A 17,321-nucleotide genomic window follows, 5' to 3' on the forward strand; every position below is an offset into this window, starting at 1 on the left:
ACACCATATTAACAACTTTAAGTATGACTGACAATAAGTGAAGCTTAATTATTAATGTGATATAATTACAATTTTGAAGGCTTTTATTACTTTTTGATGTGTTTGAAAGATGTCTAACTTTCAAAGTGAAATATTTCTGTTATTATTTTTATAAAGCATACATTTTTTATACTGTTACATTATCTTGTGATTGTTACAAACTTTTTATTTTGGGTTATAAATATGAGCATGTAGAAACATGAGACAGGTTTATTTGATTAAACAGTATCATTTCTCAGCTACTCTAAAATATTACATAATTAAATGTTGCTTTTTAATATATCTTCATAAACTTATCCAACAAAGTCTTGTTAGACAAAATATTATTGTACGTACTTTTTCTTTTGATAAACCATTGTGTAAAAAATGCATGTGGAAGAAGTAACTTTGTAAGATTAAGCATCCAAAGCTTTTGAAATTGTGTCCTTTATAATTCATGTTGCCATTTCAAATTTTACCTTTTCAGAAATACATATGCATTTATTGTGACTTTTGGTAAGAGTTAGAACCATCTAGAAACATTTACTAATATTTTCTTATGTTATTTATTTTAAGGAAGAAAGTTTTAAATGCTTAAGCTTTGTATTCTTGTTATGTATACATTTATGTAGGTGACAGTGGCTGGATTAAACGTATTTTCAGGCCTAAGGAAGATGGCAGCAAAAATTAAGGGCCTGGTTAGTAAGAAAAAAGCGTCGTTATCAAGAAGATGGATTTGACTTAGATTTATCTTGTATCCTATTTGTTTGTATTGTCTTAAAGATAAATATATTTGCATTATTGTACTCATAGCACTTTTGGGGTTCTAGTTTTGGTTGAAACCAAAAGCTGAAGACTCTGAAAAGTTCCAGTTATGTTTAAATTTTTCTTAAGCATACATTTTCTGTTAAACATTTGTGGTTTTCAGTATTATAATTTAACTAAAATATAATGGAAAATAATTTATAAAATCTGTTTTAATTTCATTCTGACTTGTAAAATAAACAGATATGCACACTTAGTCTTCATAAAAACTGTGTGTGAAGTACAAGAACGTAAATAACATTAACTATAATACTAGTTGCAAGTAATTAACTATTAATAAGAGTTGCTAGTTATCTGTCATTTAGGAACTAGGAGAATTGGTTAACCCAGTGAGAAACCAGGGGGTGGGGTATCAATTGCTGCATTACTGTAAGAAAATACACACATTTCTTTTATTGTGCAGTGTAATATTTATAGCGTTTTGAAGGTAAACCAATCATGCAATATTTCTGTGCAATGAAGATTTAGGTGATTTACAAAGAAACTTTCAGAATTACCCCTGTTTAGCAGCTGATGGTCAAATATTGGTAATCTAAAAGACTGCAGAGCTTAGTCAGTTTGTATATCTTTTATATTATTTTGATAGTTTTTGGAATTTCAGATTATGTGCTAGTTTTTAATGTGATGTTTTGTTAAATTAGTAATAGTTCTAGATGTAAAAAAAATTGTACCTTTTTAACCCTTTTGTGTTGCATGTTAAAGGCCTTGTCATCATGCTTATTGACTTTCATTCAAAATGTTATTCAAGTACTATTTTATGCATATGTCAGTTAGTTTGGAATCATATTGTAGATTATAATTTAAACTTTAATGTTATATATGATTAATTTCATAATTAAAAAGTGAATATTAAAATAACACATCTAAATGTGTTAGATTTTAGTGAGTCGTGGTGTGTTGAATGCAGCACTGTTTAAGATAAGATGACTTTGATGTCAAAATACTAAATTTGTAGTTTCATACAAATTATGAACTCAAATTTATAATATTATTAAACTAAGATATCAAATAAGAACCTTGTATCTTTTTATTTTGCTTATGTATTGAATCAAACAGTGTCCCCATTCACTCATTTCTATTTTTGAAAATGGTTCCTTGTATACACCTGCTTCAATATGTGACATGTGAACAACCAATCAACAGCTTGGAGTATCCATAGAATAGTTTTTTTAACCATTTTAATCTGTGAAAAGGCTACCATGTTCTTTCAATCCAAGATTTCCAGGAGGTAGGTTGTATCTTGAGTCTGCTCAAGGTTTAATATTTTTTAAACCTTAATACAACTTAGTTACTGCACTTAATAAATTATAGTGAAATTTTATGGTATTGGTATAATTATGATTTTTTTGGTTATTAAACTGTATGTATATAAAACCTTAAAAACAATTGTTTGATAACTTCCTTGTACAAAATTTTAAAAGGCATAGCAACCTATGTCCAACAGCAATGAGGTACAAAGATTATAAGGAGAAGACATAATTATTTGCTTTATTTCTTGATTTAGTATTCTATATTTTAAGAAAAATAAGTTTAATAATTTATTTCTAAATAGTCTTAATCTGTATACACATATGTAATGTATAATAGTTGAAATGTGACTGTATATAAAATAATAGTCCACTAAAATACAGCCAAGACAGGGAAGACTAAAAATCTGTTTTATAATACCAGAAACATAAAATAAGTGTGTGTGCTGTGTTAATGCAAATTGCATAATGTTAGCTAGGTACGACTTGGAAGGTCAGTATAATAAAAAAAAAATTTGTATACATATAGTGTTATGAGACTTAAGCTACTAAGACTAAACATCTGTATTTTTGTGTTATATGTAGTCATTCTAGAACAAAAAAACATTTATATTTCTCAATTTTTTATGTTTGTTGCAAGGTTGGTCAAGTGATAGACTGCATATAGTTATAGCACAGAAAGTAACATAAAATATAAGTTTTAATGAAAACAAATGGTTGAAATATGTTTAGGAGGTTTTAGAGATTATGCAAATAATATTGGAGATTTTTGGAACAAAGAATAGTTTTTATTCATAATATGAGGTCAATTTGCACTTAGATTAGTAATGAAATTGACTGTTTTGACAAACAAATCATTAGTAAAAATATTTCATTAAAGAATCAGATTTTTTGTGTACAAAATACTTGTAATCTTTACTAAAAGTCTACCAAATTTTGTGAAAGTTTACTTGCTGTATCAAAAGTTAGTGTAAATACTTAACACATGAAAATATGTAGATGAACTCATGTAGATTATACTGAGCTGATAGCGAAAGGATTAATGAAAAACTAAAAAAAAACTGCATATCAGATTGCTTTTTCCTTGTGAAATCTGGTGCACAGGATTTGGGAAGCCATGATTTTTAGAAAAAATGTTTGTTTGGATTTTAGAATAGTTTTTGTGATTAAAATTAGGTTACATTCTATATTTTTGAAAGTTACATTTCTCTGTATAGGTGATTTAACTGTGCTTCATATAGTTGTGATTTTTGGGTAATTGTGTGTGTGTGTGTGTGTGTAATCCAGTATGTGATTTTTACTGTTTGAAATTTTGATATGGATGGTAATCTGCTACTTTCATTAATAAAATGTCCTTTATTTGTAATTTAATAAATCATAATTGATGTCAAGTTGTCAGTGAATAAGTAAAGGATGAAGAAAAGCTTGAGTATCCAGGTGCAGTGTGGGAAATAAGTGACATTGTTAAAAGTGACTAAAGGCTTAAAATGTAGTCAAAGAAAAAATGAGAATTGTTTGAAGAATTTGAAAATTGAGGTAAACTAGAAATTCAGATGGAACTGACTTAACTAGAATTGTTTAATCAAAGATCTATAACAAATTCATTCAAAAATAAACATGTATGAGCAACTTCATGGTGTAATAATTTTATTAATTATATCAAGTAAAGCTTTCTGTTCTTAGAAAGCCATAAGAGTTTTAAACACAGAAAATAATCAACTTTCAAGTAGCAGTTTGAGTTCCTTTGAAATAACAGCAAGTGAGACTGGTATTGAAGCCTGCTGCCCTTGCACTATGTTTCATTAGAGTTGATATATTTTTTTTTAGTTAAAAATTGCACCATAGTTGAAGAAACAATTTAAAAGAGAGTGACAAAACATTTTTCAATTTTGCTGAAACAAAATGTATAAAAACCTAAAGCAATAGCTGCAAATTTTCAAAACCTTTTTGTATCAATGTTTGTTAAACAAAATGTATGAAAAATGTTATAACATTAACTTTACTGACTTGTGTTGCTTCTAATACATCCAGGAAAAGTTACTAAATTTTAGAACATTTTGTGAATTTTCAACTTATTTAGCTTTCAAAAGACATTAATATTATCAAATGAAGTGAGTAGTGCATGGCTGTAGCTAGCTATGAGATCACTGGAGTCTAGACCTCTTAAAATTAAACAGAAATTAGAAAAAGTTGGGACTACTTTTAGTGTTGGGACTTGTTTGGTACTTGTACCCCAAATGTTTTGTTTTTTTTGGAATTTCGCACAAAGCTACTCGAGGGCTATCTGTGCTAGCCGTCCCTAATTTAGCAGTGTAAGACTAGAGGGAAGGCAGCTAGTCATCACCACCCACCGCCAACTCTTGGGCTACTCTTTTACCAACGAAAAGTGGGATTGACCGTCACATTATACGCCCCCACGGCTGGGAGGGCGAGCATGTTTAGCGCGACGCGGGCGCGAACCCGCAACCCTCGGACTACGAGTCACACGCCTTACGCGCTTGGCCATGCCGGGCCGTACCCCAAATGAAGTTAATGTGCATGGTTTAATTCATTGGCTTCCAAACTGTGTGTTATAGCAAGTTTCTAGGAAGGCTTACCAAATGAAGAATATTTAGGAATATAAAAAAAAAATAGCGTGTAATAGCAAGGACGATGTGCAGGTTGAACACAAGTGGGTTAGTGTGTCTTAGTAAAAAAAGTTTGGATACCACTGGTTTAATTATACATCATAGTTTGTGTGATCTGTTGATACAAGCATTTTGTTTTCTTAAGTTTAGTTATATCCATTCAGCTTGTTAATTTTTTTTTAACATGAGAATTAGATATTTGTAACAACATTATTGCTATGGGCTATCCAGCAGAGAAACTTGAAGGCATCTACCGTAACCATATAGATGAAGTTATTCGGTGAGTTTAGAATTGATTATGTTGTTAAGACAGTAATAGATGTAATTAGATGTGGAAATTAAATTTTAATATTGTATTTTAATTTTTTTTTTATTATAATATATATGATCAAAATTAAAAATTGTGACTGATTTGTATCTTACGCTTAACTAATATCTGAATTATTTGCAAACTTGTACTGTGTAAGTTTGATACTGTTTACTAAAGTAACCACCTCTATAACAGATGTATCTATAGTAGGTTACAACATTCATTATCAACATAGACTACAGTTTGATAGCTTTTAGTTGACTGTTTCTTCTAACACATGCATACAAAATTAAAAGTTAAAAGACTGAGAGTTGTGGATTGAATCAGACTTGTGCCATGATATGAATGTGTTCACATTTGTAAGAAATGTATTAAGACATGGGACAAAGAATATCTAAGAAATAGTAAGTTCTTGATTTTCTTGTGTGTATAAGAAAACTTGGGTGATTTCTCAGAAGAGAGTCGTGTAGAATTATCTACATGCATGTCAAAATGACTTGTTTCAACCATTCATGTACCATTTAAATGTAGTATTATTGTACTGAAATGTTTATATATTAGACAATAAACAAAACATAAAAAACATTTTAGTACTTCCCCTCCTCAAAGCTGTATCAAGAGTAGCTTGATCATTTATTTGCTGCCATCTACATGGTGATTCTTCATCTCCAAATGTTTTTTATTTTAGCTCAAATGAAGCACTACTAACTGAAGAATGTGTTGTAGCTTGACCTGCTTTGATTAGTATATATTTAAAGTTTAGTGGGATGCAATTGCACTTTGGATGGTTTACTTAAGAGTTAAATAAAATACAATATTTTCAAACTTTTTCATGTTGATATTGCATTTTAAACCTTCACTTTATTTTTACGGGAATAGTTGACATTTATTAATATTTAAAATTATGCAAAATGAATGTATACAGGTCAGTTGTTTGCTACTTGTTGAAATCATTCCCAATAAGTTATAGAGACTATAATATTTAAATATATTAGATACTAGTTGCTTGGTGCATGTATTTGTGAATACTCCTTTAAACAAGGGTATGGTTCTTCAGTGCATGCCATAATATTTATACAGTTTTACAGACTTACATTCAAAATGGAGTTAAACAACCAAGTTGTGAATGTATGCCAGTAAAGTTAACATTAGAGTGTAGTTTATAAATAACTCAAAGTTTTATGTTACATATGTTTTGGTGTCTTAATTTTAAAAGAAAATATTTAAAAAAATCACTTTTCACTTCTGTTATGTGGTTTGCCTGTATTCTGAATTCTCTATTAGTTTTGTGTAATTTCTGTCATAGTGGCCACACTGTCTGACTTATCTCAAATACAGTTCCAAGGTCCAGAGTATAGTTTCAGTATTGCAAGTTCTCTTTATAGCAAACAAAAAATTGGTAATTTTTCTTAACTTACATGAAAGCACTAACCATTAATATACAAGGCAGGTTTGGAAACTTTGCCTTTATTTGATGGCCATGATCATAGCTAATGGAGCTTGTTTTCAACTTCAAACTTTCAGTAGTTCTTTTGATTGATTTTTGTAATACTTTAAATAGCTTAGTTGGAAAAAAACTAGTTAAATTGTAATTGTTTTGGACATTTTGTTTTTGTGAATTATGCATTACTCATGTTTTAAAATGCATGTGCAAAAGATGAATCAATTTTTCTGACAATAAAGACTTGTATATTAGGCTTAGGCAGCTTCAGGTGCACCAGTCCAAGCTGCATACATAAGTGTATAAAAAATCTGCTAATATGATGTGTTGCTCTTCAGGCATGAAAAACTGAATGCCCTACAAGTTTGTATAGTGAAATTATAAAAATTAATATAAATATGAAAAGGTAAGTTGAAGTTCTGAATATAATGAAATTGAGGATAAGTAACAAATTATTTATTTGAAGAGGAAGAAAAGGGTATTATTAATTTTACTTTGATAGTTTTTCTAAATTTCATATCACTGTACATTGATTATGCAAGGTGTCTTCATATTAGTTAGAACAAATGAACATATAGATATCAAAAGTAAAGGGAGATAAAACTTCTTTGGATTATTAATTTGTTGGTGTTATACACATTCAATATGATCTTGAAATATAATCAATACAAACCCATTTTCAATGGTGATGACTTTATATGGACCAAGAAATTTGTTTTAATTTTTCCCCATTATATTAGTGGACCATATTTGGAATAAATTATACCAATAATTCAAAAGAAAACTGGATTATCAATAAGTCTTGCTAACACTGTAAGCTTATTTTGAATACTTAGGATCATCAGACAAACCACTATCAAATTAAATATTCATGTTTTACAGTAGTACAGGTATCATATTAATTTTTGTTAATGCTGCTATAGTTGACAGCTATTCTTTCCTTTTCTATGTTTTGCACAAATTAACTGTTTTAGTCAGGTTCTGAATAAATAATACTAACAATCACTGATACAATTTGGCAAGTTTTTGTTTTGAGGACTAACACTATTTTCTATTAACAACAGAGTTGTATACAGAGTCAAGTTGTTTGTGAATATGTGAAATGTCTTGATTTTCATTCTGAAGCTATATTTATTTTTCTGAGTTGATTTCATTATTTAAATATTAAATTTTTGTTTTACATTATAAATTAAAAGTAACTATTCATTTTATGTGACCTTACTTACATCTATTAGGCCAACTGAGTATATGAAAGTATACTCAGAGATATAAACTGGCTGATTTCTAATTGATGACAACTAACATCTACTCTGATTTAAAGATGTATTAATTTTTTTTTCTATACACATTTTATTTGGATTAAATTATAAAGTTTCATAGCTTAGCAGTTCATTATTTCATTTATATGTATGTATAAAGTGATTAGCTGTTTTCACATCAGCTTGTGATAAATGTGGTTTAGCATTACAGTAATTTTTTTTTTTAATTAAGATATTTGTATTGTGCAATTGTGCAATGAAGGAAAGCTTTCAGATGTTGAGAAACAGATTTCTAATGAAACTGGAGACAATTGTAATTGTAATAACTGATTGTGTTTATATAGCCTGATTATGTAAATTGCATCAAAATATATAGGTAGAAGTTCAGCACTTACATAACAGTGACAAACAAGTACAGAAAGCAAAACTAAAACTGTCACTGACAAGATAATTGAATATTATAATATTTATAAAACAAGTACCACTAAAACAACAACATGTACAAAAAAAATAAAGTTAAAAATTGTGGCATTTGCAAAGAAAGTACAAAAGATGTAATTATTAATTGGAAAAATGTCTGTAGCAGTGGTTGCCAAAAGTGTTGAATGTAACCCAAAATATGAAGATGAAAAACAATATTGCTAGCAAGGGTGGTCAAATAGGAGTTAAGGTAATGGACACTATAACTCAATTTTTTCAATACTTACTACCATTCACTCTTTGCAGCTGGTTATGAGTACGGTAGTCATCCTTGAAAGCATTTAACAGGATGTTAAACTTAATTTTTGTTGTTAAAAACCATACTTAATTTCAATGTTTGTGGAACACTTGACCTCCAGCTGATGATAAGTATTGCAAGATAAGAACCATGAAACCCTTATGTAGATAGTTCAATTATCACTGAGCATTCATCTCTTTCCTTTAACATAATTCATAGCTGTTTGAAGTTGACTTTTCTGAGCCTAGTATAATAACGGAGTCAAAGCTAATAATAAAGTTAGATTTAAAGCTAATATTTATATTTGGGTGACCTTGAACTACTAGCATCCTCTTGTGGATTGCATATTATAAAGCAAAGTAGCCATAACATCTATAAAAGGTTTATTATTTAATAGGTTATAATATTTATCATAAAATAGTTTTAAAATATTAATATTTTTCTTGATTTTATCAGTGTTAAAAGTTAATTTACTTGTTAACAAATTAATATTGTATTTAATTGTGAGATGACTTCCTTTCAACATAAAATATGGAACTACACTATTTGGGGAGGGTAAACCAACAGAAGAAAAATTAAAATTCTGTTTATTGTTTATCAAAAGTAGAAATTCTACTCAACCTTTATAATATCTGAATCTTAAAATGTGTGCTATGTTGCATCATTCTACTTGAAGTTCTGAGGATAGATTTTAAAGGATCAAAATTTAAATTATTGATATAAATTAACTCTCATATATGAGTGAAAAGCATGTGAAAGACAATCTGTTGTTTCAAATTACCATTTAAATAATGTACATATAAAAATTATGTACCTTGTAAACTGATTTTTAGTAAATTATATTTGGAGATAACTAAAATTTGAACAATTAAAATAATAAAGGCTTATCAAATCTTTTAAATCTGTTTTATTATGTAAAAATAAAGCATCTGGCTCAAGAGAATTTGAGGTAATTAAATGTTTCAAAACTGATATTTCATTTTTGTTGAGTGGAAAAGACATTTAGTAACACGATGTATTGAACTTGTAATATATTTAACTTTATTAGGTGGTATATGGAATTTTGCACTTGTTTTTATATATACAAAGGTAAATTTAATATTTGTACTACACCTTTATGGCTTTCTGTGGAGTAGTAATAATTAGAGATGGGTGGTTGGTGATATTTTATTTTTAATTAGTCATTAACCCTCCTTCAGTTAAGTACTTGTACAGTATTCTTCAAACCATGTTATGTAACAACATTAATGCTCCAGTCAGCAGTTTAAAAAAAGAAAAAGGCTGGTGGCAGTTATTGTCAGCCAATTGCCTGCTTTCTAATTGGCAGATGAAAATTATTTACAGTAGCAAGATAGCCTTAGTAGCTTTACCATAACAAACACAAGGTGATCAAATTTGGTAACAGTGGGAATCAAACCTGAAGCCCTTGAATTACAAGCCCCTTCCTTGGATTCACCAAAGGTGAACAAACTTGAATTAAAAAATTTATAAGACTCAAATTGAGCAGAGCATGGATATATCATTATGTATCTTCATGCTTAAGAACATACAAATGTGAGAGTAATATTTTAATTATTTGGATAGTTGAAATAATTAAAACCTTAATTTGGTTTGATTATTTTTGTTGTAATCAATTTAATTGTTTTGATTAATTGATTGGTGTAATAATCAGAAATGTTGTTTTCAGTTTGGTTGGAAATGTTTCATCTTAAACTTTTGTAGATTATAAAGGGTAAAATTAATTATTATTTATATTTTAAATCTGTCACAACACAAACTTTTTCTTTATCCTATATTTTAAGGCTATTACAAAAAGGAAAATAATTGTAATTCAATCTGTATTTGTTTAAACAGAAAATTGGAACTTCAGTAAGAACATTTTTGAAGGTAAAACAAATATTTTATGTTTGTATTAATGCTTGATTTTTATGTTATTGTTTTTTTTGTGTGATAGGTTTTTAGAAACCAGACACAAAGACCATTACAAGATCTATAATCTGTAAGTTGTAAACATTGATTCTTGATGAATTTGAAGAGAAATCAGTTTATTATAAAAATTACACATACATTATTTTTTAAACAATTATACTTATTTAATTAATGTTTCCCAAACATTGTTTAACTTTCTAAACCTGCCATTGTAGAAAGCTTTATTAAGAGTATTGTCTCATACATGTAAAGTTTTATTTTTACAAACAGTATTATTCGTTTTGTTGAAAAATATAAGATTCTTGCATCTTGAATTTTTTCATATAAAAGCTTTTCCATTTACCAGATACTTTATCAGTTACAAAAACCATGTATAAAGCCCAGATTATCTGAGAAATAGTTGAGTTCTGGTATAAATATAGAGCCTGAGTTAATGGGATATTTATGTGAAATGAGAGATATGTACACAGTCTTATTAAATTTCTTTGTTCAACCCTGCTGGAAAAAAAAAAATATGAAGTTTTGAGTATGTTATCAAGACACCACTAAAGGTAGACATTTATGGATTACAATAATCATTGCTAAAGTTTCCCACATGTTGCAAATAGTACAAAGTTTGAAATAGCAGTCACATTTAATAAATTGCCAATTGTATTTAGAACAGTGGTTTCCAACCTTTTTTATGCTCCGCACCCCTAAAAAATTTTAATATGTTCTCGCACCTCTCACAGTAATTATTTATTTAAGAATAAAGGTGACAGTAAAAACGATAGTTTATCATAACAAGGTAAAAAGCTATGCCTGTAACAAGAAAAATAAATAAAAATCGAACGTAATTTTTTAATATACAGTACAGCACCCTTAATATAAACAAAAAAAACAAAACTGAAATGTTATCTCGCACCCCTGGTTGGGAACCACTTATCTAGAAAATGTGTGAATACAAATTTTAAATGTATAAATTAAAAAACTGATTATTTTTTATATCATTGATAAGAGGCTAAGCATTACTTGTCTTGATAATAAAATCAGTATTGAAAGAATGTAGATTATAAACAGGTTAATTGTATATTAATGTATATTTAAGCTCTCATTTGATTGAAACTGTAATCAGTTGTGACAAAAACTGGTTTTATTGAATTACAATAAATAACCTCTAGATGCTCTGAAAGAAGTTATGACACGGGCAAGTTCCACCAGCGTGTAGCACAGTATCCTTTCGATGACCATAACCCTCCAAGGCTTGAACTAATGAAGCCATTTTGTGAAGATGTTGACCGTTGGCTTTCTCGGGATAATAAGAATGTTGCTGCCATCCACTGTAAAGCTGGGAAAGTGAGTTATTATTATACAAACATAAATCCAGTATTGTTTTGTTTTTTGTCAAAGAGAAGTGATCTGTGTTTTTGGAATGCACTAATTTAAATATCTCAATTACCCAAATTCAACACACTTGGTTTTTGCAAACTAAAATCATCAGTTTTAACACTTAACATACACAACATGTTTATAAATACTTTGAATGTTTCAGAACACATCTCTTCCATCTTCAGGGAAAACTGGAAGTAATAGTTAATTATATTTATTCACTGATGCTATGGTAACTTCATTAAGTACTGTAGAATATTTAAAGTGGTAAAAAAAAAAGAAGTAAATATTATAGAATATGTTTAAAGTAGCAAAATTACAAATGGCTGAGTGTTAAGTGAAACTGTATGATGTTTATAAATCATTAACAGCTTGGTGGTCTCTTGATATGAGTAAGCTATCTTTAATGCAGAGTTCAAGACCTGAAAATCCTGTAGTAATGGTAGAGAAAATGTTGCATGAAATATTGTGACATATGGTTTCAGCATGTGAATGAATAGCTTAGTGACTCAGTTTATGTAATGGGCATATGTTCTCAGTGTATATATATATATTATGTAAAATTGAAAGTTCGAAATCTGTTATGTAAAATGAGAGGAAATAACCTGTTATACAGATGCAAGAGTAAATAGTAGAAAAGGCTTTTTTTGTACATCTTCTAGAGTAATATAACATAAATAAGGCTTTGTTGATTTTTAAGGGTAATATAATATAAATAAGGATATGTTGAACATCTAGAATAATGTATAAGAAACAGAGAGATGTTGATACGTTCAAGAGTGATATGCCAGATAGTAGTCTGTGTTAAAATAATGTTGGGTGATGGAAATTTTGATATGTTCAAGAGTGATATGCCAGGTAGTAGTCTGTGTTAAAATAATGTTGGGTGATGAAAATTTTGATATGTTCAAGAGTGATATGCCAGATAGTAGTCTGTGTTAAAATAACATTGGGTGATAGAAATTTTGACATGTTCAAGAGTGATATGCCAGGTAGTAGTCTGTGTTAAAATAACGTTGGGTGATGGAAATTTTGATATGTTCAAGAGTGATATGCCAGATAGTAGTCTGTGTTAAAATAACGTTGGGTGATAGAAATTTTGACATGTTCAAGAGTGATATGCCAGGTAGTAGTCTGTGTTAAAATAACGTTGGGTGATGGAAATTTTGATATGTTCAAGAGTGATATGCCAGGTAGTAGTCTGTGTTAAAATAACGTTGGGTGATGGAAATTTTGACATGTTCAAGAGTGATATGCCAGGTAGTAGTCTGTGTTAAAATAACGTTGGGTGATGGAAATTTTGACATGTTCAAGAGTGATATGCCAGACAGGAGTCTGTGTTAGAGTAAGTTTGAGAGATGACTGTGTTAAACATCTGCAAACATAAGTTGGAAGATAGCAGGCTATGCTAAATAACTGGAAATATGTAGTGGAGATCCAAACACAGGAATGACAGTAAAATGATGAAAATCATTTTTATACTCACTGACTGATGATTGGCAGGAAGCATGGTTCTGTGATTCCTTGGAGACTTCGGTTATCATTTACTGATGTTGTATACTGTGGTTCCCATGCAATGAGACAACTTGATTGTAAGAGAATTGTAACAACAATCAAAAATGTTTGACAAAGGTTGATAAATCCATAAGTAAAATGTTGTCAGAACAAAACTGAACACTTGAGAAATATTAATGGCCATTATGAACATTGGAGTATTATATAGAATGTTAAAGCAGTTATTATTGAATACCTAAGTTGGTAAGTGGATGGTAAATGGAAAATAAAGTGCTTCATAGGAAAAACTGAATCTATTTGCAGTGTATTTTACAGATAACTATATAATTTATCATAACCTCATCTCCTGACAAAATAATTATTTAATTAGATATAACTACATTTTTCATCTTTAGTTTTAATGCTATTTATATGTGATGAATGAAATAATTTCCAGTATATTTTGTGTAGTTGTTAGATACAATAACAAAACATGTTCATGGGGAAGGGGATTTTGAAATAAGAGACAAAAATCTGTTTTCTTTTTTGTAATGCTGTGTATGTAATTATTTTGAGCTTTAGTTAAAGAAAATGTTTTAATACACATTTCCAGTGAACAATTTTTTTTATGGCTAAAATATCATTAAAAGTGAGGCACCTAATCAATAAAACAATCCATTCTAAACTTAAGTACCTAAGGAAATAAGTTAATTAGTTCTACCTATTACCAGATTGATGTTTAGCTTCATTTTAAGCAAATAGGTTGCTCAGATGAGAATTTTATATTAATATAATGATGGGAAAACAACCAAGAAGCAACAAACATGGAATGATGGGAAAATAACCAAGAAGCAACAAACATGGAATTAATGTGAAATAAAAGTAGTATATGAAATGCACTTTATAATTGAAACATAGCTAATAATTAATTAATCTGATTAAAAGAAAATCATATATAAGTAACACATATCTATTGGTTTGCTGTTCGCATTACAGTGTATTTCTGTCATTAGAATTAACACTAAAGATTATGGATTGAATCTCCAGCAATGCACTAAAAAAGGCTTAATTTTATCTTTGGTTGTGAAACAGTAACTCTGAATTCTAAGGATATGCTTGGAATTTTCTAAGAGAGTTATTATTATGATTTAATAGAAATCGCTCTCTTATCCAGTTGGATTTGAAATTTTGTGTGTTGATATTAATTCAATTTAAACATTTTGCCCAGAATTACCAGTATATTTAATACTTATTGTTATCTGAATATTGTATTTGTATCACAGTAATTGGTATTAAAAGCAAGTGTGAATGGATTGGGTGTATTTTTAGGCTGGAGAAGCAAATAAGATATGTTTGAAGTTTGTTACTCTTGTAAAGCCTTGGGATATGTATAATTTTATTGTCAAAATGTCTGTTGGAACCCTATAGCTTCTGTCATATTTTATTGTTATGCTACTGTAACAAAGTCCTTTTTTATTCTTTCATTTTTTTTCGAAAACCTGTTCTATGGTTTAGGTTCTTCACACATCAGTTTGTAACGACTACAAAAGAACCAGTGAAACTCTACACATTTTTGGGTCCCTACAGTACTTAATGTTGAAATTCTTTACAGTTGTGACTTGATGATTTTGTTACAACTGGTCTAGGTTAGTTGAAGTTGTTTCCATACAGTTAGAGGATTTTTTTTAAATTTTATATCTCATTTTGTTTTTTATCTGATGGTTAATGTGTTTGAATTTCACTACATTAATAATTCTACTTTGATTAGAACATGAAACTCATTCTTGTGTTACTATTTTTATGTATAGGGAAGAACAGGGGTCATGATCTGTGCCTATCTATTACATAAACAGATTTGTGCAACTCCAGAAGAAGCTTTGTTTTGTTATGGACAAGCAAGGACACATGACCAGAAGGTAATTTTGTTCATCCTACATATAACAAAAAACATAATTTAATAATATTTAAAAAAAAAAAAGAAGAGAAGAAAAGATATTTCTTATTTAAATGTCAAACTTGGTACTTTTTTGCCTTTCATATTTGTAGATAAGATAGGTTGTTCAAGTCTAGTATTGGCTACTGTAAAATTCCACGATCTTTCCAATACCAGGTAAATAACTAGTTGAAGACTAGCTCTTTTTGGTTATACTAAATAAATATTGCTTGCCTTGAAAAGTAAGTTTCCTTATTAATAAAGTCATTAACTTGTAGTCATAGTTAGTTCTTTAAAAAAAGATAATAAAGCTCACTTTCTGGTATAATCTTTACAATGACAGTTTCGCATGGCCAGGTGGTTAAGGCACTCAACTCTTAATCTGAGGGTTGTAGGTTCAAATCCCTGTCACACCACACATGCTAGTCCTTTTATTCATGGGGTATTATAATGTGACAGTCAACCCCACTATTCATTGGTAAAAGAGTAGCCCTAGAGTTGGTGGTGGGTGGTGATGACTAGCTGCTTTCCTTCTAATCTTACATTGCTAAATTAGGGAAGGCTAGCCCAGATGGCTATAGTGTAGCTGTGTGCAAAATTCAAAACAAACCTAATTCAAGGACAGCATTGTGGTTTAGCTGGTTGTGTTTGAATAAGGTAAGATAAAGATTAAGAAACATTGGAACACAATAATACATCCTGAAAGTAGCTTTATAATTTTAAACAGTCTATTATTTAGTTGCAGTATGTCTGTGGTTGCCAAGACAACAAAAATTATCAGGTTCATTTGGATGAAGTAGTGTGGGCAGTATTATTGGTTTTATTTCAGGGAGTTACAATACCAAGTCAAAGGAGGTACGTAGAATATTATGGTGAGCTAGTCAGGAGGAATGTAGAGTACAAACCATTAGCACTTATTCTGAGATCGGTGAGACTTAATCCTGTCCCATCATTCACTGGAGGAACGTGTAGTAAGTGATGAAGATTATTTGTATTAGGAGATTAAATTGTATCAATTTTATTTAATATTTGAAGATTTTTAGTTACTACATGTCACTTTAGCAAATTATTCAGTTTTGCTGTTTTTCCCATTAATATATATGTATGTATTAAAAATTTTAAAAGTATGTAGGTTTAATGATTTTTAGGGTTCTTCTGATGTTTCAAATTTATGAAATGCAAGTATTGATTTTTAAGAGGAAAAATAGCTGTATTTGTACATGCGCATTGGTAATCATTAGTTCTGGTAAGTGGTAGTTTTGTTGATTGAAGATGGTATTGAAATATGTTATTTCAAAATTAATTTTAATAAAAGTAGTTAGTGTTTTTCCACAACATCTCTCTCTCTCTTTTTTTTTTTAACCACCACTGTTGGTTCCTTTCAGTTAACCTCATGGATTTTAATAATAGATTTTATTGAAAAGTGATACAATCCAGTTCATCTGTTTAGATTCCACGTGTTGTTAATTCATATTTGCCACTTTTATGTGCTGTAAAATACATTCCAAGCTTCTGATTTTTTTGTTTGAAGCACATGTATAAGTTTGAATTTTTTATCCATCTGTAGGTCCATATTTTGTAGTTTACCAGCTTAAAGTGAAGTTATACACATCTCCTGTGATAGACTTCAAGAAAGGCTCAAAGGTTCTTCACTTTGAGATTCCTCAGTCAATACCAGTGTGTGGGGACATAAAAATCGAATTCTATAACAAACCAAAAATGATGAAAAAAGTGAGTTGTGCAGAAGATTGAAACTTTGTTTTTTTTTATTTCATTGATAGTAACTTTCAATTTCCAGGTGAAATAACTGAAGATCTGTACTGAGAAGGTAGCATTATATGCCATTTGGTAAATTTAACTATCTGTTTCATGGTTATAAGTGATATCATAACAAACAAAGAAGCCTATGCCTGAATAATATCTATACTATAATGAGTATTTTAGCTTATACTCTGGACATGAGGTAGAGGTGGTGATAAATAGAGGATGTGCAATTCATCATAATAAATGTCACAGTATGCTTACAAGAAAAGATAGAGAATTTATTTACAATGTTTACATTTGTATTTCAGTTGTTGTTTCTTTATATAACAGAACAAGATATTAGAATGGATTTTTTTTAATGAATCATTACTTTTAGGATTATGTCCAA

At 29.3% G+C, this 17,321-nt stretch overlaps 1 protein-coding gene across 1 annotated transcript in view; it reads left to right on the forward strand.

Annotated features, from left to right (window-relative positions):
* Window positions 1–655: 655 nt before the first annotated feature.
* Window positions 656–17,321, forward strand: part of LOC143256038 (phosphatidylinositol 3,4,5-trisphosphate 3-phosphatase and dual-specificity protein phosphatase PTEN-like) — a 30,471-nt gene continuing 13,805 nt past the window's right edge. The window contains 8 exon segments of the mRNA XM_076512622.1: window positions 656–725; window positions 727–772; window positions 4,913–4,997; window positions 10,400–10,444; window positions 11,535–11,709; window positions 15,045–15,152; window positions 15,999–16,140; window positions 16,737–16,900. Coding sequence (XP_076368737.1) covers window positions 693–725; window positions 727–772; window positions 4,913–4,997; window positions 10,400–10,444; window positions 11,535–11,709; window positions 15,045–15,152; window positions 15,999–16,140; window positions 16,737–16,900 — 798 coding nt within the window. The 5' untranslated portion in view covers window positions 656–692.

The sequence above is a fragment of the Tachypleus tridentatus genome, chromosome 7, assembly GCF_004210375.1.
Source record: "Tachypleus tridentatus isolate NWPU-2018 chromosome 7, ASM421037v1, whole genome shotgun sequence".
NCBI lineage: Eukaryota > Metazoa > Arthropoda > Merostomata > Xiphosura > Limulidae > Tachypleus > Tachypleus tridentatus.